The sequence below is a fragment of the Mastigoproctus giganteus genome, chromosome 9 (genome assembly GCF_048544385.1).
Source record: "Mastigoproctus giganteus isolate SK-2022 chromosome 9, ASM4854438v1, whole genome shotgun sequence".
Lineage (NCBI taxonomy): Eukaryota > Metazoa > Arthropoda > Arachnida > Uropygi > Thelyphonidae > Mastigoproctus > Mastigoproctus giganteus.
Window position 1 is genome coordinate 152,584,529 of NC_143583.1, and position 26,334 is coordinate 152,610,862.

General features: G+C 36.1%; 1 protein-coding gene across 1 annotated transcript in view; it reads left to right on the forward strand.

Annotated features, from left to right (window-relative positions):
* LOC150080822 (glycerol kinase 5) overlaps positions 1-18,799 on the forward strand; it is a 376,684-nt gene extending 357,885 nt beyond the window's left edge. The window contains exons 17-18 of the mRNA XM_090382163.1: positions 10,228-10,361; positions 18,378-18,799. Coding sequence (XP_090238289.1) covers positions 10,228-10,361; positions 18,378-18,532 — 289 coding nt within the window. The 3' untranslated portion in view covers positions 18,533-18,799. The remainder of the gene's footprint in view (positions 1-10,227; positions 10,362-18,377) is intronic.
* Positions 18,800-26,334: the final 7,535 nt, after the last annotated feature.

The window sequence follows — 26,334 nt, forward strand, 5'->3', positions numbered from 1 at the left end:
AAATTTGTTACAGTTGGTTTTGTTCTTTTAAAGTTTAAAATTTAAATGATCCGTAGGTTTACAAAACAGTTTTACATGGAGTTGAATTCAGAAACAGCTCTCAAGGGCAGTATTTTCAAGTCAAAAAATTAAAAGAATCACATTATAGTAAAGTGCATGGAACAACACTGAAATTGGTTTTAAGTGTTTTTTTTTTTACTCAACAAGTTTTCCCTTAGGTGTTGCTTCTGAATTTGAGCATAAAAGCGGTATATAAGACTTGTCTGTTATAATCCCGGACGCTTACATCTGGTGAGTATGGGTTTGGCACACCCAGGGTCCTGAGCTGTATATCATTATTCTTCTCTTTCTTGGTGATTCCTTTCTACTTTTGATTCTCTCTCTCTCTCTCAGGATAATTCGGGGAATTTTTTTTTTTTTTTTTTCCCCCTGATGCAGCATAAGCCTCAGGCTTCCTTGCACCATATGGCTATTAATAATAATAAAGTATGGCCCGCAATGTGTACCAAATTTTCAAATTGGCCCACGACTTCCAAAAGGTTGAGCTCCCTTGCCTTAAACTATCTAAATTTTCTGGGAAACAGTTGAGATGAGAGTGCAGGAAGTGTACCCTACTACTCATATTGCAGCCTGATTTTTTCTGAACTTCCCTAGTGTATCGTTTATGATCATCTCATAATCTGGGTGTTTATTGTTTCCTAAAAATTGGTATTACATTTTTAAAACCAGTCCAGGTTTCTTTCAGTCTGGTTCATGGATTCTTCAAATACAGAGTCCAGCAACAGCTTGTTAATTTGAGGTCTGGCAGTCATATGTAAGTGATGAGAATTTAGTGCAAAGATACCATATTTGTCGGCTTATAAAATGCACTTTTTTCCATTATAAATACCTTAAAAAATTGCCATGTCTTAGAAGCTGAAAGTGACAATACAGCACATGCACAAACCCGAGAGTTAACATGTACCAACATGGGACCAACAGATGATGTTACCAATAGCAAATTCAAAATGGGAAGCATTCAAAGAACTTATCTTGGAAGCTACTAGGCTTTACATACCAACTAAAAAATATTGTTCAAGGTTTAGGCCTAAGTGGATGTCAGACGAACTAATGAGACATATGGCAGAGAAGAAAAATGCATGGGATACATACAAATTAACACGTGACACAGATGCCTATGATAGATACAAGTTGATCTGTAACCAAGTTACAAAGGAGGTTAGGCAGGCGAAGGCAGATTACGAGAAATCTTTGGCAAGGGATGCAAAGAAAAACAGCAAAGAGTTCTTTACTTATGTAAACTCTAGAAGGAAGGGGATGAATCAGATTGGTCCACTTGATATCGATGGGTCAACTGTTGATGATCCTGCTCAGGTAGCTAACAAACTGAATGAATATTTTGCATCGACATTCACACAAGAGGAGTTATTCAGCGAGGGGAATGCCAGAGGTGTATTCAGCTCTGGCAGTAAGCTAGAGAATCTTGTAATAACTGAGTAAAGTGGAGGAGAAATTGTTGAAGATAAATACAAGAAAGGCACCTGGGGTGGATGGGATCTATCCAGTTATATTAAAGGAGGCAGCAAAGGAAGTAAGCAAACCCTTAGCCATAATTATGAGAGTTCCTTGGACTCATGGGAAGTACCCATGGACTGGAGATGTGCAAATATGACCCCAATTCACAAAGGAGGATCAAAGGGCGACACAAGTAATTATAGACCTGTTAGTTTAACTTCTGTTCCAGGAAAATTAATGGAGGCACTGGTTAAAGAAGCACTGCAGGATCATCTAGACAAGTCTTCGGTTATAGCTCAGACACAGCATGGTTTTGTTAAGGGGAAGTCTTGCCTGACCAATTTGATTGGATACTATGATGAAGTCACAAAAGAACTGGATGCAGGGAATAACTTTGATATTATATAGATCTTAGAAAGGCTTTTGATATTGTTGCACATGGAAGACTGCTGCGCAAATTGGAGCAGTGTGGCATTGGAGGCAAATTGCTGCTATGAATAAAGGGGTGGTTGAGGGGGAGAAGACAGAGAGTGGTAATCACTGGACACTGCTCATCGTGGACTAATGTTATTAGTGGAGTCCCTCAGGGTTCAGTATTATTGTTTTCTGTATTTATAAATGATATTGATGATGGTATATCAAGCTTAATGTCCAAGTTTGCAGACGATACGAAGGTTGGCAGGGTTGTCAAGGACACTACTGACACTCTACTGCAACAGGATCTGGAAAGGTTGAGCAGATGGGCTGAGAGGTGGCAAATGAAATTTAACATTGACAAATGTAAAGTACTGCATATGGGAAACAGCAACCCCAGAGCAACATATCAACTCTGTGGTACTACACTGACAGTGGTAGAGAATGAAAGAGACCTGGGGGTGGTTGTGCAGGCAAATGTGAAGTTCTCTGAGCAGTGCAGACGGGCTGCAAGAGTAGCTCATGGTGTATTGTCGATGATATATAGGAATTTTTCTAGCAGGGATAAGGAGGTGATTATTCCCTTGTATAAGGCAATGGTCAGGCCACACCTAGAGTACTGTATATAGGTCTGGAGGCCTAATTTCAAGAAGGATGTAGAGATGCTGGAACGAGTACAGAGAAGGGCAACAAGATTAGTGAATGGAACAAAGGGGTGCTCTTACGAAGAAAGGCTTAAGTTTTGCAAATTACAGTGTCTGGGGACTAGGCACCAGTGAGGTGATCTGATAGAGGTGTATAAAGCCTTGAATGGTGTGAGCATGCTCAATGCTGATGGGATTCTTCCTCTTGCTCAGAATAATCACCTGAGAGGGCATAAATTAATTCAAATTGAGAAAAGACAGATGTAGGATAGATGTGAGGAAATTTGCCTTTAGCCAGCGGGTGGTTGGTTGGTGGAATAGATTTCCATCCCTTGTCGTGGAAGTTGATAGCCTAAATAAGTTTAAGGCTCAGCTGGACAGGTATTTCGAACAAACAGAGGGGTGAAGTGGAAGTGGTTATTTTTTTATTTATTTATTTATTTATTTTTTTTGGCTGATGCTGCATAAGCTTGCTTTCTTGCATCAAATTCCTCTACTAATGCTAATGTAGTTAATGGATAGTTAACTACTATGCATTAGTACACTTTTCAATAATTACGAGGCTATTGTTGGTGTAACAAGTGAATTCCAGTTATACATTTAAGCCCTAATGAATGGCAGGCACATCAAGAAGACAAAATTATACTATTGGATTTAAGTTAAAAGTAGTACAATATGCCAAAGAACACGGGGATGGAGCAGCAGAACGAATTTTCTGAGAAGATGATTCGTCAGTGAAGGAAGCAGGAAGTTTTATTACAAGAAGCTGATAAAACAAAGCACAACCTTTGTAAAATTCCATGTAAATGGCCAAATTTGGAAGAAAACTTGTGTAGTTGGATAATGGAACTTAGCGATGTGGGTATTGATTGCAGTGAGTACTAAAATGATAATAGAAGCATGGAAATGAGAAGCTGATATTGAGATACACGATTTTAAAGGAACTTAATTTTGATATTATCGCTTCATGAAAAGAAATGGGTTAAGTTTATGCACAAGAACTAGAATAGCTCAGAGAATGGTTGCTGAGTACAAACAGAAAATATTAGATTTCCATAAATTTGCCCTTAATTCTAGAAAATGAGGGTGCCTCTGTAGCCAGGTGGGCAGGAGCAGCAGTGCGTAGCGCATGCTTCTTGATTAGACCGGGGTTCGCGCATGTGTCCACCAAATATGGAGGATGCAGAAAGGTCAGGGAATGACCACCGTATATCCCCGGAGCAATATGGCCTTAGTTGCTAATGCTCCTAAAAACTAAATAACAAACAAACAAGCTAGAAAATGAAGCAACTACAAACTTAGCTAAATCGGGAATATGGATGGAATTCCATTGACTTTGATGTGCCATCCAATAAAACCGTAAATCTGAGAGGGCAAAAATCTATAACTATTAAAACCACTGAACACGAAAAGACATACTACACTGCAGTTTTAACTTGTTCTGCTGTTGGGACCAAACTTCTGCCAATGTTAATTTTTAAAAGAAAACTTTACTGAAAGATAAACTGCCAAAGGGATGGATGGATGAAGATTGTATAAGGATTGGCTTGTAAAAGTTTGGTCCAAGCATCCTGGTGGACTACTGCATAAAAATGCACTACTTGTATGGGATCAGTTTATAACACATAGGACTGAAAACATCACAGAATTGGTGGTAATTCCAGGTGGCTTAACATCCCAGTTACAGCTGTTAAATGTCAGCAACAATAAGCCATTCAAGAATAACATGCAGAAGCAATGGAATAAATGGATGATAGAGGGGAACCATGATACACTGCCTTTGGGAAGGATGAAACATCCGTCAATAGCGCAAGTGGAATGGGTGCTGAAGTCATGGCATGATGTTAAGACTGAAATTGTGGTCAAGTCCTTTAAAATGGGGTATTAGTAATTCAGTGGATGGCACTGAAGATCATTTATTGTATGAGTGTGACAGTGGTACTAGTGAAGAGTATGATGATCATGATGGTGTTGTGGATAATGATGTTCAAGTTAGTAATGAATCTGAAGTTGAATAATACTAAAATAATAAGAGTAATAATCCTATACCTTTCTTTATTGGCTTTTATTTTGATTGAATTTTAAATTTCCATTGTATTAACAATAAGTTTTTTTCCTTTAAATTTACTAATCCAAAATTAGGGTGCATCTTCCACACCAACAAATATGGACTTGGACCAATTTCCTTCTTTATTTATGGCTTGTACAAACTGTTTGATTAAACCTAACTTTATAAACAAAGTACTGCACAGGAGGTACAGTACTTTGTTTCAGTCTACTAGTGGCTCATCTTTAAAGTTCTTTGAACTGTGTTAGAGCCTGTCTTGAAGTCATGTTTTCCTGTCCCAGTGTTCGTTTCTTACTTGACTATCCCCCCCCCCCCCCTGCACCAAAAACAAGTAGTTTTTGTGTAACAAGTTATTAGCCAAGTAGCAGACCAATAAATTTAAAATCTCTGTTAATAACTCTAAAAACCTTTAACACTAGCCAACCCTGATCCCTGTAGTGAATTTTTTTTTACGAAGGAAGCTTAACATCTTAGTAGTTTATTTTTTGTGTGTTCTGAATAAGCTACAAGAATGGATGCATACTTGTTTCCATTATGAAGGAGAATTCCTTTGAGGCTTTGCTTTGACGAGTCAATAAATAGCTTTCACCTGTTGGTTGGTAGAAAATTATCAAAGACTTCATAACTATGGGAATGTTGCTACAATATGTGATTGAACCTTCTTTGGAAAAATTGGAAATCAGTTCTTTTTCATGATGCCTGTACCATGAAAAAAACCAGTGGCATAGCCAGGGTCAGCAGATACATTGTACACCCGAAATCTGGTAATATGGCACTTTTTAGAATTAGGCAATTGGTGCCTTTTTTGTGAATGTACCTGCTGACAAAAAATCCTGGCTACGCCACTGAAAAAAACTGTTCCTGGAGCTAACAGATTTCAGATTTGACTCTAAAAGCCGCAGACCCTTTGGGTAGATTAAATTCTTGTAAGATCATCAAGTTTACTTTGTGTAGACAGGTGTGGTTCGGAGTTCTGAATTTCTTAATCACAAGACTTTAACTTTATATCAGCTTCTAGGTTACAAATGTAATATTCAGGATCTGACTGCATATGTTCACGAATAACTGGAGGTGGTACAGGTATTTCAGGTATGTTGGGGGGGGGGGTGCTGGCCTTACAGCTTATGTTGAGCTTATTCTTTGTGTTATGAATGCTACATTTATGGAACAAAAGTAACAATTATTAATATGATCCTGAGGTTTCCTACATGCCATGGGATGGCAAATATCATGGCTTTCTTTTTATAATATTTTAACAATCATAAGCTCTCTACACATATATGGCACACATTGAGGGGGTGGTGAACTTTTATCTTGGTCAACTAATTTAATTCCAAAATATTAAGCTTGCACATTTTTTTGCAGCAAATGATGTCGTATCCTGCCTTTGTTGTAACAAAATATATTTTGATTGTTCACACAATCACTAGTTGCCATGAGCACATATTAGTTAGGAGGACTGCAACAGGAAAACGAACAGAATGCAGAAGAAACACTCATTCGTAGGTTTATATGGTGACTTGCCTTGCAAGTTGTGATATGTCTAAACACATATGGGCACATCTGTACCTGTCGATCACAAAAGAAGTAGTATGCATATTGCACATACATGAAATGTGTATCTAAGAAAACGATTGTTTCTGTTTGTAAAAAAGCTGTACATCATAGGTAAAAATAGTTTGGATTTTTAGAATTGGCACTAAAAGTACACCCAGAAACACCATGAATTTTGGAAACGTCAAAATCTATGAGGACCAGTGTAGTATGTCTAGTTCCTCCAAAAATTTATTCAAACCACTCAATTCCACAGCACTGCATGGAAGCTTGTTCCAATGATCAGCTAACCACTGGATAAACACAACTTTTTGTATATCTATCCTGCAACCTTCTTTCCTCAAGTTAAGTTTATGCTTCTGTTTGTATTATCTGAGCAAGAGTAAGGATGCCATCAACAAGTTCCCTGTTCAATCCCTTCAAAGCCTTAAACACTTCAATCAGATCTTCTTCAACTGTCTAGTTTTTGGATACTGCAGTTTGCAGAGCTAAAGTCCTTCTTGGTAAGAGTACCCATTTGTTCCTCTCACTAATCTCATTACTCTTCTTAATAGCTGTTACAAAAGATCCACCTACTTTCTAAAATGAAGGCTTCCAGACCTGTATGCAGTGCTCAAGATGTGGCTTAGCCATTGCCTTATTCAATGGGATATCTCTCATCTCTGCTGGCAGAATTCCTGTATATCACTGACAAAATTCCATGAACTATCTTGGCAGCCTGTTTACACTGCTCATAGAACTTTGTGATTGTATAGTTAACCCAAGGTCTTTTCTGTTATTTTTATTCTGAGATTACTGATAAATACCTTGGATTTGTCAATGATAAATTTCAGTTGCCACTAGTCAGCCTGTCTGCCTAATTTTTCTAGATCTTGTTGCAGCAGCGTACCCTGATTACTGTCATTAATCACCCTGTTGGCCTTTGTATCATCTGCAAACTGAAACTGTGGGTATGCCTTCATCGATATCATTAATAAATATTGAAAGGAACAGTGGGCTGAGCACATTAAGAAAACCCCATGGGGAGGGATCTACTAATAACATAGACCAAGAAGTGCAGTGCTCATTGATAGCTACTCTCTGTCTTCTCCTGCTCAACTATCCCTTATCCAAAGCAGTAACTTGCTTGTAGGATAAAAGGATAATTCAGTGGCGGGAGACACTCAGTGGTTATCAGTGGGCAGGTTTCCAACATATGCCTATTATAACCTAATAGGTTAGAAACCAACATTTTTATTCCTCTTTCAGCACAAGTGAAAGTCTAACACATCCACATCTCGAGTACCATACAGGTCTGGAAACTTTATTTAGGAAAGATTCAGATCTTTTGGAATGGGTGCAGAGAAGAGAAACAAGATTAGTGAAAGGAACAAAAGGTTGCTCATATCAGGAACGGCTTCAGTTCTGCAAATTTCAGCATCTGGAGACTAGGCACCTGCGAGAGCTGATTGAGATGTTGGTCTTTGAATAGACCGAGTAAGATCAATGCTAATGGATTCCTTTCTCTTGCTCAGACTACACATGAGGGGACAAAAATTTAAATTGAGGCAGGGTGACTGCAGAATAGAGGTTCAGAAGTTAGTCTTCAGCAAGTGGGTAATTGGTTTTTGGAACAAACTTACATATGGTTTTGTAGAAGGGAGTAGTTTGAATAAATTCAGAGAACTAGACAAACTCTTATAGGACATGGACAGGTGACATGAGATGTGTATGTGCTTTCCCCCCCCTCTCTGATACTGCATAAACATTCTTTCTTTCTTGCCTCATTTGCCACTAATAACATTTTCTATCAGTATTGAGAATCAAGTTAAGCAATTATTTATAACAGTGCTTTTTCTCCCAGAAACTTAGTTTTAAATCATGTCTCTGAGTTAATTAAGAAAAATGTCTATTATGAAATTATAATGAAAAAGAATTCTGCAGTTCACAAAAATGAGTGTTTAAAAATTGGAGAAAAATGTACATCTGATGACTACTGAAGCCACATGACTATTGAAGAGTCATGTGGCTTCCTAGAACTGGTGTTGCTTCCCCCTAATTGCTACAGAGCTCATTACATGTAAATAAATAATTGTCTACCAGAGTGACTGAAATTTCAATTTTAGTATTCCTGAATTATTGCATTTCCTTTTGATCTGCATTAATTGTTTTGTTAAAAGAAATTTAATCATAAATAAAATAATGTTTTCATTAAACCTAATGTGTGCAATCATTAAAAATATGAATTTAAAATTTGTCTGGTCTTTCTGTCCAATTCTGATACCATGATAACCATTATGTTCTTTAGGAGAAGCTTGAACAGCTGACATGCACTGGCTCATCTAAACAAATCAAGAACCAGTAACAGAGTGTGGGGGTTTCGTTTTCAAAAGTTCTGCTCGCTGTTATCCTTAGCAGTCAAGCATTAGCAACAGATTCTTCTTCCCACTCCAACAAATTATGCTACACCCAAATAAGGGAGGCAAGTTCAAACAAAATGAAATGCACATGTCCCAAAGGTGTTCTTTAAAAAATATATATATATTTAAACATGGAGGTTTTCAATATAAAAAAAAAAAAATGTCTTCATAATAGATTTAAAAGGTAGGATGTTAAAAAGTGAACAATTTTGAAATATTTAATGCCAATTAAAGATTTAAAAAAGGTACCATTTGGGGGAAAGTATATTCCCCTCTGCAGTGTGGGTTATTACACCCATTTGAGGTTTGCAGAATATGATTTTATTATTTCGTATTATTGCAAAGTTGAGTTAAATATAAAGTAAGCCAGTTAGCTAACTACAAAAGTGATTTGTTACTAAGAATAATTGAAGAATGTCAAAATACAAGATGAATTGAATCAGTAGTAGTATGTATTTTTTGAGTTTTCTTTGAACGTACTAACCCAGCAACAGTTATGGTGGTTCTGGGTAATAACAACATGTATCATAATACTATTTCATTGGTCCCAGATGCCATTGACTAATTGTGCTTTATAAAGTATTTGTCAGAGCTACAGCTCTTGTTTTTTTTTTCTGTTTTCATCAATATAAAGTAGATTTTGCCTTATGAACTGTAAGCAGAGTCTGGAACTGATTGCAACTAACTGTCATACCAGTTGAATACCTCACAGTCCTTGTGTTGGAGTAATGACCTTAGAAAAAGTCATCCTTCCAGGCAAAAGAGGAGTAATAGTGGAAGTAGAGGCATATTTTCTTTCAGAGCCAATAACAGCAACATGGTACTTTGCTTCCTAAGAAGTTTAACACTGAGTTAGTGACACATTGTGATGCTCACGTGTCATGCTACTATTACAGGTCCACCTGGATCTGTAATAGGAGCGTGATTTTTCACTCCCTAAAAGGCTTTTTAAAAAAATACTTCATTGGCAAAGGCCAACCAGCATTCTTAATATACTTGCTATCAGGTAAACTAATGAGTAAACTCTCACCATTCATTACAGAAATATCTGTAAAATGCTGTTGGATCCTCCAGAATGGTTAAACACCTCCAGTCAGGAGACCTACTCATAAAAACAAATCAACATAGGCACTCAGAATTGATACCAAAACTAACTGCAATAAGAGGAATCCCATTTAAAGTATTCCATTTAATGATACTTTCTGAAGATGTGATTTGTAAAATAAGTTTCGTGTATGCATTATTTAACCAATATTAGAATTAGCATTAGTAGTGGTGGCAAATGATGCAAGAATCATCAGGGAAAAAAAAAAAAAAAACGAAACCTATTCCCATTTCACCTATCCATTCCCTACAATAGCTTGTCTAGTTCTTTCTTGAATTTATTTAGGCTATCAACTTCTGCAACAACAAATGGAAGTTTATTCTAGCAGTCAACTGCCTGCTGGCTAAAGGCAGAATATACCTTGAGTGAAAGTAAATTTTATTTGTGAATTTGGTAATGAAAAAGTGCACCTACAAAAATGGTTTGTAGCTTGAATGTATTTCAAAATACTCTAGTATGTGAGAGGATTACTGGACTTAATTTAGAATCACACTTTTTGTTCTTTTGAAAACAATTCACAAATTTTAGGGTTAATGGAGGAGTTGCAAATAATGACTTTGTGATGCAGTTGATAGCAGATTTGATAGCTCGGCCTGTGGATCGACCTGCACATTCTGAAATGTCCTCTTTAGGAGCTGCATTTTTAGCTGGACTAGCATGTGGTATGTAAAATTTATGATCAACTAATATTTAAACATATAATTATGTTTATAATTATATTGATTATTAGATGGTACTGAAAAACAAATTCATGATTGTTTTGTAATTTTTTTAAAATTTAGTATTAGAAGGAGCCAGTTTTTTGCAGCATTTGAATTTTAAAAAAAAATTAACTGGCTCTATCATTTGACAGTAGCTATATGTTCAGTTTCCCTCCTTTAAATTTCTGTAATCTCTTAATCTCACTTAGGGAAATTTAAGGTCATCAGTTAATCATTCATGGGCGGCATACTTCATGAGATCCTCTGGTTCTTGTTTCTACTGACATCAAGGATATACTACCCTCATTTATTTTAATTGTCTCTTTTAAGGTTTTGCAGTCAAAGGTCTTTTAAGGTTTTTTCAGTCAAATTACCCCTCCCCTTGGAGACATCCCTTCATTGTGTAGAACTTATCGCCTAATTTATGGTCTTCCATGGAGAAAATTCACTTCATTTTTAAAGGTCAGTGTGAAGTATCTCTTTCAGTACCTCAGCCAGGTGATAAGTGATTTTGCTACTTTCATCTTGTGAGGAGCCTATCTAATTTACTGTTTTATTCTTAGTAGATACAATATGTGTAGAACTCCTTGTCCTCATTTTAGTTCTCTTAACCAGCATTTGCCTAATTCCTTTACTTGCATCATTAAAGATCCAATTATACTTGTCATATAAGTCTGCATTTCTGGACACTGTATCTGCTCCATGCTTGCTTCCTTTGATCTTTGAAATTAGTCAGCTTCCTTATCAACCATTTTGTTATCTTTTCATGCAGTGTTTTGCTTGCTTGATCCTTTGGGAGTTTCTTGAAATCATACTCCAATCATAATTCAGCAACTCCTTATTGGAATATAAAAGGAAAAGTGGAAGAGGTCTAAAATATGTTGAAAGAGGCTAAAGAAAATTCTTAGGATGATTTTATGAAATGAACAAAAAGCAAGTAGTAGTAAGAAGGCATTTTACCATTTAGTTAATTTCAGAGCTGATGTAATCAAAAAGGAGAAATGCAGGATGGCTGCCAAATAGGTTGTGATTAATAGTAACTCTTCAGAGTAGAATGTTAAAAGTGATGTTCTACAAGGATCAGTGTTGGAACCACTTTCTGATTTTCTTAATTGACATTAACAGAGAGAGATATAGAAAGTTATGTCAAAATTTGCAAACAATATCAGGATCAGAGAGTGGTTAATGACCACTGCCAAGTAGCAATCCTTCAGAATGACTTGGAAAGGCCCCTGGGATGGTCAAACAAGTGGTAGCTGTGTTTAAATGTTGCAAAGTGCAAGTGTTTTACACTTGGGTAATATCAACCCCAAAATAAATCATACATTAGGGGATTAAACACTGAATGAGGAATGAGATTTGGGGGTTTGTTATTGTTTGTTATTTGGTTTTTAGGAGCATTAGCAACTAAGGCCATATTGCTTCGGGATAAGTGGTGGTCATTCCCTGACCTTTCCGCATCCTCCATATTTGGTGGTGACGGGCTCGAACCCCGGTCTAATCAAGAAGCGTGTGCTATGCACTGCTGCTGCTCCTTCCCACCTGGTTACGGAGGCACTTTGGGGGTTATGATCCAGTTGATACAAATTTCTCACAAGTGTAGACAGGCAGCAAAGAGGACCATAATGTCTTATTGATGATTTATGTAGAAATAGAGAGGTCATAATTCCACTATATAAGGCAATGTTGAAACCATATCAAAATAAAGACAACGTTGAGCTTCTTTAAAAGGTTCAAATATGGACTTAGCAAAAAGGTATCCACATGAAGAAAGACTAATGTGTGCAGGCTACAGAGTACAGGAACTACACAACTTTGAAGGGATAGTAAATTGAATGAGAGTGAAATTTTAATGGTTATAAATGATACTAGAAATAGGGGAGAAGAGGCAGCATAGACTGGATTGTAGGAATTTTTTTTAACCAGTAAAGTATGAATCATTGGAATAAGTTACCTCCATAGGTAGTTGATTCTGACAGCTTGGGAAAATTCAAAAGGTCAGCTGAATCATCACATCAGCATCTATGTGAGCAGTGGAACACATTATGATCCCTCCCCCCCACTGGTACAGCTAAAGCCTATTAGAACACATAATGATTCCTCCCCACTGACACATTTAAAGCCTACTGGGACAAATAATGACCCCTCCCCCACTGGTACAGCTAAAGCCCATTAGAACACACAATGATCCCTCCCCCACTGACACAACTAAAGCCTATGGCTTGCTTTGACCATATGGCAAATAGTAATACAGCAAAACCTCTCTAAAGCAGATGCCATTGGGTCGGAAGAAAGTGTCCACCATGCAGAAGCCAATGTAGCTAGTTTCAGTAACTCGGAAAAAATAATCAGTGTAACTGCTGCTTACTCAGATTTATTGATTATCATTTTACATATTTTTGTGTTTCAAATAAATTTTAGTAAACACAAATGTAAATTGCTTGCTTTAGCCAGTTCATTTTGCAATTTTATTATGAATAATTAGGCCATTATTAGTTTTAGTCCAAATATAAAAATAGCAAAATGCTTAAAGTCCTGAAATGCTTAAACACAGAATTCTATAACTTTATACTTGTTAGTTTTAGTCCATATTCATAGTTTTTGTTCATGTAGATAAATGTAATAGGATACAACTCCCCCTCTTTAAATTTCTGTATACAGCCCTGTTTCAAACAGCAATAAATTAACATGCAATCAATGTAATGCATAGGAAGAATGTCAAGTTGTCAGGTTGTGTGGTATGTAAAACTAATGAAATATCCAGAAAAGGTATCCAAGTAACAAGAGGATTTGTCCTTGTTAGGTAACTCTCTGACCCTCCCATTCAGTATCACAACAACATAAAAAATGTTTCTCTGTTGTCCTCTTTTACTGAAAGCCAAATTATTAATAATACTAAAAGAGGAGCAACAGCAATTTATACATAGAACAGTTTCAAATATTGTTAGGTTCTTTGGAAACAAATGTGCCACTTAACCCTAGTGCCCTTTATTTCTTCAGCTGCAAATAACTATGGTCGTTTTTGGCAAGAACATTCCACCAAATATTCTCACCTTGAGTAGATGTAAAATCAAATAGTAGCACCTTTTTATTGTACTGAAAGTAATTTTATATGATGATCTGAGTACAGAGAATGTTCTCTGCTTCATAGGTGGTAAGCACCTGCCAGTATTTGAAAGGGATCATCTAAAGAGACACTAAAAGAGCTGATAAATGATATATAGAGAGAATTCATTTTGTAATATAGCAACCCTTTTTCATGCTATGGTTTGCTAAAAAAAAAAAAAAGAAATCTATTTTTCGATATAATATATCTTTTTTCTTCAGCTCAGAAAAAAAAATGCAGACTTCTCAGTTATAGTAGCATTTGGAAAAATCAAATTTTCTGGCTTGTGTAATAATTAAGAAAATTTTTTTCCTTGAAATTTTGATCTTCTCAAAGTTGTATTTAAATTCAGAGCATTACCGTATTGCTCCTGTACCTCCTGGCAAAAACATAATCTTTGCCACATGCCTCTGGGTGATGACTGAATTACTTGGGAAGAAGTTTTATTCTATCAGGACAACTATTTGGTGTATTAAAGGAATATGGAAGAGCATATAAGGCTCCTTAAAGAAGTATTTAGGAGATCAGGAAAAAAAATTAAATTCTTAAACACAGAATTAAACAGAAAGAACATGACAGCTGACCTGTGCCATTAATCAATGGTTAAAAATCAGAAATATTTTGTACCTTCTTAAATATAGTTAAACTTTTACGGCGGTACTTTTTGAAGTGATTTTCATACTCATTTTGTACAGAAAATGTGCACAAGAACCTTCAGGTGACCTACCACTGTCTGCAACTGTCATTTTTTGTTTGAAGAGTGCTATGGTTACTGGACAAGCAATGCTGTGTTCATTTATAATTTTAGTTACTTGTTGTTCTTCTTCCACTAGTTCAGTAAACATCTATGTTCCTAGTTTTTTAGAAAGATTCATTATTGTTTTCACATAGTAGAGATAGGAACATTAATATATATACTATATAAATTATATAGTGATATGCAGCCCGAAGCTCAAGGCCTTTTTTCTAATGTAATGTGTATGGTGATGCGGTTAGTTTTCAGAAGTTGTTTTTGTCAGAAGCTTGCAATGGACAGCATTTGTGTTTTGCCATCACTACATCACTGCCAAGCCCACCACATCATTCCTAGAGGATTTAAATACAAGGAGCCCTTTTCTTGCGATTGTATAAGACGTGCTTGCTGGTTTTGGTTTGAGAACTTTTGGAATTTGGATCGGTAGTGTGCATCAAGAATTAAAGAGAATTAGCATTAATAAAGCCTGGCTCATGCAGGAGTTAAGAGGTTTCATTTCTCCTTCCACTTTTTCCATTATTGTTTGTGTTTTATGTTCTCAAGCCATACGCGAGACAGAGGTTTACCGTTTGTGCCAACAAAACAAATTTAATGCTTTACCGCATGAATCATATGCCATTATGAATGCACGCGGGTTGTGCATGAGGGATAAGTCACAGTTTATTTTGAATATAAGCATCAAGTGAATATCTGAAGAACAAACTGAGCTCCTAACTTATGGCCGACAAGGCTAGCCGGGTGGGTAAAGTGCCTGCCTGGCAACCCAAAGGTTGCGGGGTTCGAATCCCGCCTCGGGCTTGGATCAGAGTAGTGCAAAAAAAACCTTGGGAGCTAGCTGCATTATGGCCACAGAAGCCGATGTGCCAATAACTAACAAAAAAAAAATCCTAACTTATGGCATGAAATTTGCTGTCCTACCTCAGAAACCTCCTATTACTCAACTGGCTATGGGGGTGGAAGCATCACTTGACCAATTACCTGAAGAGACTGGAAATGAAATTTGCTTTAAAGCTGCTTCCATCTTACATGTTTGACTTGCTGTTACCAGTCTCAGACGTTATCAACAGGAAGCCCTTGTATTATAATACAAGGCCATGAAGTCTATGAATCTATACAAGATTCTCCCATCAAGATATTGGAGAAGTTGGAATCCAGAGTCAATAAGCTTGTCTTTTCTAACAAGATTCCAAAAAACGTTCGTTGGAAATGCCATGCGATAAGTTGCTAGCTCCCACAATTTTGTGGACCCCTGAAGATCCATAAACCTGATATTCCCTTGCGGCCTATTGTCAAGGCTGTCAAGTTCATGGTTCATCATGATTCTCCAAGATCCATCAACATCTTGTACAGGCCCAAAGACTTTACGCAAAATTCTAAGCTCAAACACTCTCAACAACTGCTCATCTCTACTCGTTAATGTCTAAGCTTTACAACTGTATGATACAACTGGTCTAATGAGACTTTTGTATATTCTTAATTTTAAATGTCTGTTCAATACTCTGGACGTCATTAATTTTTCATGTCATAGAAGCATCTGTTTGCACTCAGGATACGGAACTTAATTCATTAGTAATAGAGTTGGACTGGTTTATCTGCAAGTCTAGATAGGTGAAATTTTGAACATGCTCAAACGAGAAGCTACTGGTTCTAAAATTTTCCGTGTTATTTGCTGTTCTCCGGACTTCCATATATTTTGTCTTAGCTTCATTTATCCTAAGTCCTCTTCTTTGTGCTTCACTATCCAGCCTGGCCATTGTTTCCTCCAGTGCTCCTTTAGTCCTACTGATAATAGTGACATCATCAGCATATGCACAGTCTTTGTGCCTACATGTCCAGCCATTTCTAATTTTCTGACAGCTGCCTCTGAAACCAAGTTAAATAACACCGTAGAGAGTGTATTGCCCTGTCTAACACCATCATTAATGTCAAAGGGAATCAACTCACTGTCAATTCTCACCACTGCTTTAGAGCCAGCCAGGGTTGCTTTTATGAGCCTAACAATCTTTGCAGTTATACCTAGGAGAAGGACATTAATTATCATTTCCTCTCTGTTGAGTGAATCAAAAGCTTGTTTGAAATCTACATATAGGTTAAATAAGTGTATATTATACTCCAATGCTTTTTCCTGTATCTGCCTCAAGATGAAAATCTGGTCAGTTGTTGAGTGATTGGGTCTGAAACCACACTGATATTCTCCAATGATTTTCTCTGAATATGCTGCCAGTCTGTTATAAATAACTCCCAACAAAACCTTGTAAGTAATGCTCAGCAATGTAATACCTCTATAGTTAGAGCAAAGCAGTTTATCACCCTTCTTGTGAATCGGCTATATGATTCCAAGATTTTTGTCTCAGACCATATTAATAGTATCAGATTATGTATTCTTCTGCATAGTGTCACTCCACCATTCTTGAACAATTCTGCAGTTATTCCATCAGCTCCTGGTGCTTTAAAATTCTTTAAGCACTTAATAACTTTTCGAATTTCTTCGAAGCTAGGGTCTTCGATGCATGGTTCTACTGTATAGTACAATAGCTGTTTTGTTTCAGTCTTACTTCCTGTCAAAATGCTCTTTCCACTGTTTCAGAACCTCCTTTCTCTCAGTCAGCAAGTTCCCTTCACTATCCTTACATGCAGTAACTTTTGATAGGAATTCCTGTGTACTTTCTTTAATCTTCTTATGAAACTTTCTGCTTTCCTGTTTGTTGTAATGTTCCACCATTTCGTCGACCTTCCTTCTCAAAGCTTCTCTCTTTTTCTTTCTACATATCCTAGCTGCAGTACTCTGTTTTTTCCTTGTAGTGTTCGCTATTTGCTCTGCTGTAAACATTTCACCCTGGCTTGTCACTTCAATTCTACTGCTACTCAACACTCGTAATCATACCATTCCTCATTTCTCAGCCTTGAGGTCTCGCCCAAGGTTACATGTGCTGCACCCAGAATTGCAACCTTTATGCAAGTCACACCTTTTAGAAACCAGTACATGATCAATCTGATTAGCCTGATTTGTACGAGGGATTTTCCATGTACCTTTGAATTCTTCTACATTCCTTCTTTATGAATGTACCTTAAATATTACCTTGATATAAATTACTTTTAACAAGACAAATGTACCTTCCAAAGAAATTGGTCTACTTTGGATACTTGATTTGACTGGAAATACCAATTTTTGAAGCTTTCATAGAGTGAGCACTTGGTATCATTTTTCTTTGACATGGAAAAAGCATATGACACAACTTGAAGGTATGATATTTTAAAAGAGACCTGTATTTATCTTGTCTAAGAGTTTATTTCCCTTTTTTTTTTCTTTTTTTTTTTTTTTTAATCATAATAGCTCTTCCAAACTTGTGTTAGTTCTAACTTCTTCCAATTTTTCAGTTAAGAAGAGGGAGTTCCACAGAACTCTGTTCTCAGTTATGCTTTTTGCCATCAAAGTGAACTGTTTATGTAGACAATTTTAGAATTTTCTGTCACTTCCAACATGATAAATAAATGAAATTATCACTCTAACCATGAACTTGGGCTTGGACAAAATGGCATTCCAGTGATAGTAGAAACAAATTTTCTGGGACCTATTTTTGATTTAATTCAGGTTTTTACCTCTTTTCTCCAGCATATTCATCAACTTCAGGAAAAATACAAAGGAGGTATTAACATGCTTTGTAAAAGAATAACAGAAGTTTATCTCAATATGATACGTAGAACACTTTTGTACGTACTCACGTACTCTCCAGAAATTAAAATGAAAACAATCAAACAATTGAAAATCTTACATTACAGTAAGAATTAATTAAAAATCAGTTTAATGCAATTTAAAATTAAGTAAAAAATTAAATTGCAAAAACGATTTCCCATCCTGAATTTGATAGTATGAACCACTCATTTAGTTTAGTTATGTGTTTCTAAAATTACCTTTGTATTACATTGACAAAAATTCAGACTTGCTTGTAATTGTTGTTATTTCTCTCTTTTTTTTTTTTTATATTAATAAAAGCAAGTTCAGTTTATTACTGTTTTCTGTGATATCTGTAATATATTAGTTATTGACCAGCTGTCCGGGTCTTAATTTTAATTGTATATGAGAAGCCAAAATTTACTTTTTATTTTATCATTACAGGAGTTTGGAATAGCAAGGAAGAATTGGTAAGCCTTAGGAAATCCAGCCATACATTTATGCCTCGTACTGACTGTTATCTGTCTTATAAGAACATATTAAAACAGTGGAAAAGGGCTTTATCTCGTTGTTTGCAGTGGCATAACATGAAATCTTAGCCACTAAAACTCCAAAATGTGTGCCACTTTTGGAAATTTTGTCTGAAGCTGTTGGGTGTATATAAAAGAATGCTGCCTATGGTTTTTCAGTAGAAAAACGTTTTAAATAGTGGTCAATAAGTCTATTATTCAATGATGGCAAGTATATAATTAAAACCATAAATGAATCCTATTATAATTGCAGAAACCTAGAACTTCTATATCCTGAAATGAGTTTATAAAATTAAAAAAGAGGGGGGGGTGTATACTTTGTACAGTTAGTAGCTGGCATGCAGTTTAACTTGTAAATATCTTTTCACAAGAGTTAACAAATATTGACTCTGGTAATTGCTCAAAAAATATTAGGACTTCTCTAGATGTTCTTTAACTCCTGTGAAAAGAATAATTAGGAATCATTACTGAACTATTCCATGACTTAAAAGAATCAACTTATTGCAAACATTGTTCTTTACTCTTGAAGAAATAAACTTTTATGTGCTGCTGTTTTAAACCACATTACAGATGTTTAAAATAGTTATCTTTATATTTAAATATATTAAATATATTTTTTAAGGATTGCCTATGTACAGATAGAGGAAATGTTTATAAAATTTTTTTGTAAACAGCCCTGTATTTATTGTAACATATTTAAAGGTATTTCTACAAAAATTATGATAATACGTACTGTCTCATATCACTGGTTGCCATATGAACAGCAAATTAATCTTGTTTTGAAAACACCGTTTAGGTCTTTCTAATTGAATTATATTTTTCACATACTTTAGCAAAAATACTATTCCCCCCCCAATAAAACATTCTTTCTTCACTAAGGATTGCACTGGCAATAGATAAATATAGATAGTATTCTTACTTAGAACATGACGTATTAATTTATACTGAAAATTCAGTTGTGGCACCACAATTAGTAAAAAGATTTATCTGTCCCCTCCCACCTTCGTAATTTTTGCTGTTATCAGAGATAACACGGAAGAACTGAAGCCTTTCTTCATAGTATAGGCCACTCTTTCATTCCCTTCACTAATCTTGTTATCTTCACTGCACCTGTTCTAGCAGATCTGCATCTTTCCTAAGATGAGGCCTAACTATTTCCTTGTACAATGGGATAATCACCTCCTTATCCCTGCTAGCAAAGTTCCTGTATATCATTGACAAAACCCTTGTCTGCATTGCTCAGAGAATTTCATATCTGACTTCACAATTATTGCCAGGGCTATTTCATTTTCTACTATGCTGAGTGTAGTACCGCACAGTTGGTATACTAATTTGGGATCACTAATTTTTTAGATCTTGTTGGAGTAGCATAGCATAATTACTGTCATGAACCACCCTACCTACCTTTGTATCATCTGCAAACTTAGACATTAAGACTGATATACCTTCATTAATAAATAAGGTGCCGAGAATTTCAGAGACTGCTGGGAGTCATTGCGGAACAAGTAAGTACATGGGCTGTGTTAGGGTAGCTAAGAATAAGAACAGGGGCATGTATACTTGCATGTACACCAATGATAAGAGTGTAATAAATAAATTTGATGTGCTAGTCAAAACATCAAAGGCAGATATTGTTGGGATATCAAGAGATGTGAAATGTGTACAGGACGGATAGGAAGGGAGGAGGGGTTATGCTATTAGTTAAGAAACACATAAAATCTAAGAAAGTGCATCCAATTGATGTTGGTGGACAATGCGATGTTGGGTCAGTTTGGTGTGACATAAGCACTGGGAAAGCAAAATTGAGAGTAGGAGTGTGTTATAGGTCTAATGACTTCGATGGGTATAATGAACACCTCTACAGAGAAATAGAATGGACCAGTATATCAGATTGTCTTATAATGTGGGATTTTAATTTCCCAGATATTGACTGGAATTTGTGGATTTATTGGATGATTGTTTTCTACAGCAGCATGTTTGGGAGGCAACCAGAGGGAGTAATACTCTTGATCTGATTATCAGTAGTGATTCTGCAGATAAAGGAACCAGTAGGTGGCAATGATCACAATGTGCTGATGCAGGATTTACTCAAAGAGGTAACTACCATCAGGGGTAAAGGGAAGGGTTTTTGTTTTTGTAAAGGTGACTGTGGAGGTCTGAGACAGTTTTTAAAGTCTGTACAGTGGGACCAACTGAGGATGTTACAAACAGAAAATTCTAAATGGCAAGCATTCAAAGAATTAATCTTGGAAGCTACCAGACTTTTCATACCAACTAAGAAATATTGTTCAAGGATGTCAGATAAATTAATGAGGCATGGGATACATAAAAATTAACAGGTGACAGAAGCCTATGGAAGATATAAGCTGGTCTGTAATCAAGTCACAAAGGAGGTTAGGCAGGCAAAGGATGCCTGCCTAAAGGATCCCCTTCCTTCTAGAGTTTACTTATGTAAACTCTAGAAGGAAGGGGATGAATTAGATTGGTCCACCTGATATCGATGGTTCAACTATTGATGATCAATAAATTGAATGAGTATTTTGCATCTATATTTACACATAAGGAATTATTCAGAGAGGGGAATACCAGAGGTGTATTAAACTAAGGTAGTGATTTTTTAATAACTGAGAGCAAAGTGGAGGAGAAATTGTTGAAGATAAACATAAAAAAGGCACCTGGGGTGGATTGGATCTATCCAGTTAGATTAGATTAAAGGGGGCAGCAAAGTAAGCAAGCAAACCCTTAGCCATAATTATGAGAGCTTCCCTGGACTCAGGGGAGGTACCCATGGACTGGAGATGTGCAAATGTGACCCCAATTCACAAAAGAGGATCAAAGGGTAACAAAAGTAATTACAGACCTGTCAGTTTAACTTCTGTCCCAGGGAAATTAATGGAAACACTGGTTAAAGAAGCACTGCAAGATCATCTAGACAACACTTCAGTTATAGTTCAGAAACAGAATGAGTTTGTGAAGGAGAAGTCTTGTCTGACCAATTTGATTGGACACTATGATGTGGTCACAAAGGAACTGAATGAAAAAATAATTTTGATACCATATACTTGAATCTTAGGAAATCTTTTGATGCTGTTGCACATTGAAGACTACTGTACAAATTGTAGCAGTATGGCATTAAGGGTTTGTTTGTTTGGGGATTTATTAGGTGCGTCTGTATCTGTGGCCATAATGCGCCACGGCATTAAGGGCACAATGCTGCTATGGATAAAGGGAAGGTTGAAGAATGTAAAGTGAGTGGGAGAAGACAGAGAGTGATAATGAATGGACACTGGTCTTTGTGAACTAATGTTATTAGTGGCATCCCCCAGGGTTCAGTGTTGGCTCCATTGTTGTTTTCTGTATTTATTAATGAAATTGATGAATGTATATATCAGGCTAAATGTCTAAGTTTGCACACATGATATGAAGGTTGGCAGGGTTGTTAATGACACTAATGACAGTATGCTACTCCAACAGGATCTATACACGTGGAGCAGATGGGCTGAGAGGTGACAACTGAAGTTTAACATTGACAAATGTAAAGTACTGCATATGGGTAGCAGTAACCCCAGAGTAACATATCAACTGTGTGGTACTACACTTAGAATGGTAGAGAATGAAAAGGAACTGGGGGTAATTGTGCAGTCAGATATGAAGTTTTCTGAGCAGTGCAGACAGTCTGTAAGAGTAGCTCATGGTGTCTTGTCATTGTCAATGATAAACAGAAATTTTTCTAGCAGGAATAACAAAGTGATTATCCCCTTGTATAAGGTGATGGTCAGGCCACACCTCCAGTGCTGTATATGGGTCTGGAGGCTTCATTTTAGGAAGGATGTAGAGCTGCTGGAACGAGTACAGAGAAGCGCAACAAGATTAGTGAATGGAACAAAGGGTTGCTCTTATGAAGAAAGGTTAAAGATTTGCAAATTACAGTGTCTGGTGACTAGGTGATCTGATTGAGATGTATAAGGCCTTAAATGGTTTGAGCAAGCTCAATGCTGATAGGATTCTTACTCTTGCCCAGACTAATCGCCTCAGGGGACATAAATTCAAACTGAGGAAAGGCAGTTGACAGTTTAAATAAATTCAAGGTAGAACTACACAAACATTTAGAGTGAATGGATGGGTGAAATGGGAAGGTTTTTTTTGGTGATGCTGTATAAGCTTGCTTTCTTGCATCATATGCCTCTACTAATGCCAATGCTAAATATAGAAAACAACAGTGGGATCAGCACTGAACTCTGGGGACTCCAGTAATAACATTAGCCCATTAAGAGCAGTGTCCACTAATAAACACTCGTCTTCTCCTACTCAACCATCAATTTATCCAGAGCAGTAACTTGCCCTTAATGTCACACTGCTCCAATATGTACAGCAGTCTTTTATGTGCAACAGTATCAAAAGCTTTCCTGAAATCCAAGTACAGTGGACCCCTACTTTACAATTGGGTTACTGTACAATCAAATCACTTTATGATGGACTTTCAATAATAAAACACCATTTACTATATGATATGTAGTAAGCGCCGGTCATTATGATCATATTTGCAAATTGAATTTTAAATCTATTAAATGGCGATTCTAATAAGCAAAAATAGGAGGAATTTTATACAAAGGCTATAAATCACAAATTTACACTTTATTACGTTGCCAATTAACAAAATTAAATGTTATGTGAAAATTGGAAGAATATTTTCCTTGATTTAGCAAAATTAAAAATAGATTTATGCTTATGTAATTAGTACTGTTATATATACAACTAACTAATTATATTTCTATTCACTGACAGTTTTTTTTTGGTTGTAAAATTTAAAACAGATAAGCATTCAATAACAAAGAACATGGCATGCACAAATCGCAACTAACATGATACATGCAAGTGAGATACAGAGTAACAAGGTTACGAAGCTTAAAAATTGGAGTGAAGAGAAGATTCTGAAAATTCATTTGTTTTTTATATGATTGAAGATTTCATGGAAGGGGAAACACATTTCGCCATAACATAAACCCAAAGAATTCCAGCTATCAGCATTATCTCAAATGCAATAAGATCGAGTTACTACCTGTTTATAATAGATTGCACTAACAGAAATGCCCAATAAACCAGAAATTGTTTTTATTGTTTTATTGTAGTTACCTCCAGAAATGTGCTTCAGAAAAAATCATAAAGTCTTCAAAATTGATTCTTATAACTGGACAGCTGATAATGATGAAAATTTAGAGCATTTTAATAATTTGAATTTTGTTTCTATAAAGTGATCATGTTAACTGGCACCTACTTATTTCACTTTACAATGGTCTTATGATTGTCTCTGACCACATGATCCTTCCTCTCAGCCAGTAGCAGTTTGTAAACGTGTTGGCTGTGTGTTTTCTTGTGCTTATTTGACTTGAATATGTCAACGTACAACATTGTGTAAAAGAAAAATAGATAAATAGCTTAGTTATATAGCGAAAATTTCAACTTCCGAAGTCTTGGAACAAATTAACAAAAAACAATGTATTATTGGGTTTCACATCGCAATATTTCCACGATACTATGGTGTCTCTGGAATGGATTAATATCGTGAAGTATATGATATCAAAATTATTTTTTTGCATCCAGTTCTTTATTAATGCATCATAGTATCCAATCAGATTGGTCAGACAAGATTACTCCTTAACAAATCCATGCTGTGACTGCAATATAACTACATTCTATCTAAATGGTCCTGCATTACTTTAACCAGAGACCCCATTAAGGAAAGAAGTTAAACTAACAGGTCTGTAATTATTCACATCACTTTTTGATCCTCCCTTTGTGAATTGGGGACAGATACATTTGCACATTTCCAGTCCATAGGGACCTCCCTTGAATTTAAAGATTCTCTGATAATTATGGCTAAGGGTTTGCTTATTTCCTTTGCTGTCTCCCTTAATATGATTGGATAGATTCCATCCATTCCACGCAACTTTATGTTAAGCTTCAACAATTTCCCTTACACTTCCCTCTCAGTTATCACAAAATCAACAGCTCCCTGTTAGATTTGATGAGCTTCTGGAATTGCCCCTCCCCCATTAAGAATTCTTCATGTTAACTGGCATGTTAGATGCAAAATACCTATTCACTTTGACATTAACCTAAGCTGGACCATCAACATCAAGTGGACCATTGTGATTCAACCCCTTGTAATATCAATAAAGAAGTCTTTGCTGCTTTTCTTTGTCAGACTTCTCAGTAATCTCCCTTAGCTTGCTTAACCTCCTTTGTGACTTGATTATAAACTAGTTTATATTTAAATTATCTGATAATATCATTTATTATCAGATAATTTATATGCATCCTGGGTATTTTTCTTCTTTGCCACAAGTCTCATCTGACATCCATTTATATCTTAGCCTGGAGCAGTATTTCTTAGTTGGTATGAAAAGCCTAGTGGCTTCTACAGTTACTTACCCGAATGCATCCCATTTTAAATTTGCTGTTGGTAACATCACCAGATGGTCCCACTGGATAAAATTTAAAAACTGTCTGAGACCTCTCTAGTCACACTTATGAAAGCAAAAGCCAGTCCATCAAACTGGCCAACTCATTATTCATCCATCTCAGCATCTTCCTGTAACATGTTTCAAAAAATGGCACATAGTAGAAATGTGCACTTTCATATAACAATCAGGAATAGGTTCCATAAAAGCTATAAATTGTCAATAATTGCCTCATTTTCAGACTTCTTTTTTTTTTAAATACATATTACTCTATGATTGGTAAATAACATATTATAACTCAAAGGTTATTAAATAAAAGTGTATCGAAATAAAACATAGAAGCAATATTGTTTTGTTTTTGATGACTAATCCGTAAATTGGGGGATCTTGTATTGAGCTTTTTATTTTTTTTATTCTTTATCCTTCTAAAATAAATCTGTAACCTCATCGGATTGTCCAATTTTCTTTTCAATGTCTGCATCCATGTTTGAAACCAATTTCACCAAAACTTTAAAGCTTCTATTTTTTTGAAATGATATCTGTTTTTTCGTACTCATGGTTTATAGTAAGAATCCCAACAGCCAACCGGGATACCGGGTGGGTAAAGTGCCTGCCTGGCAACCCAAAGGTCGCGGGTTCGAATCCCGCCTCGGGCTTGGATCAAAGTACTGCAAAAAGCTTGGGAGGTGCATTATGGCCACAGAAGCCGATGCGCCAACAACTACCTAAAAAAAAAAAAAAATCCCAACAAAAAATTGTAAAAAAAGTGAGCCACGTTCTTTTGTAAGATTTGTGAAAAGTTTTAAAATCAAAAAGTTATGCCAAATGTGCATAACTTTTTCATCTTGATGCTTTTGAGATGAAAAAAGTACTGCTATTGGCTAACCAGATTAAAAGTTTTTCATTCACCACATTGTTTATATATATTGCAATTAATTCCAAGTTCATAAGATGGTGAATCCACCAAATATATGACAAACTTTTAATCTGCTTAGTCATCATCTCAGTGCTTTTCACAGGGGAGCCTGTAACAAACTTGACACAGCTTTTTGATCTCAATCCTTGGCTTGCCCAAGAACTTGGCTCACTTTTTTTGCAAGTTTTTGTTGAGATCTTTTTGTAGAGTTATTAAACTTTCAACACATTAACATGCTGGCAAATTTATTATTGTTATTATTAGCAGATTTGTTATTATTGGCAAATAACAATAAGAATTAGCTGTATACCATTATTCTGAGCTGTGCCAACAAATAATCCACATTTATACAATGGCAGTTACAAGCAATTCATGTACAGCAAATAATGGGCTGCAGTGTCTAATATTGTTGTAGTAGTAGGGTTTTAGGAGCATTAGCAACTAAGGCCATATTGCTCTGCGTATACTGTCTGTAAATTACATGTTCTGAGGGG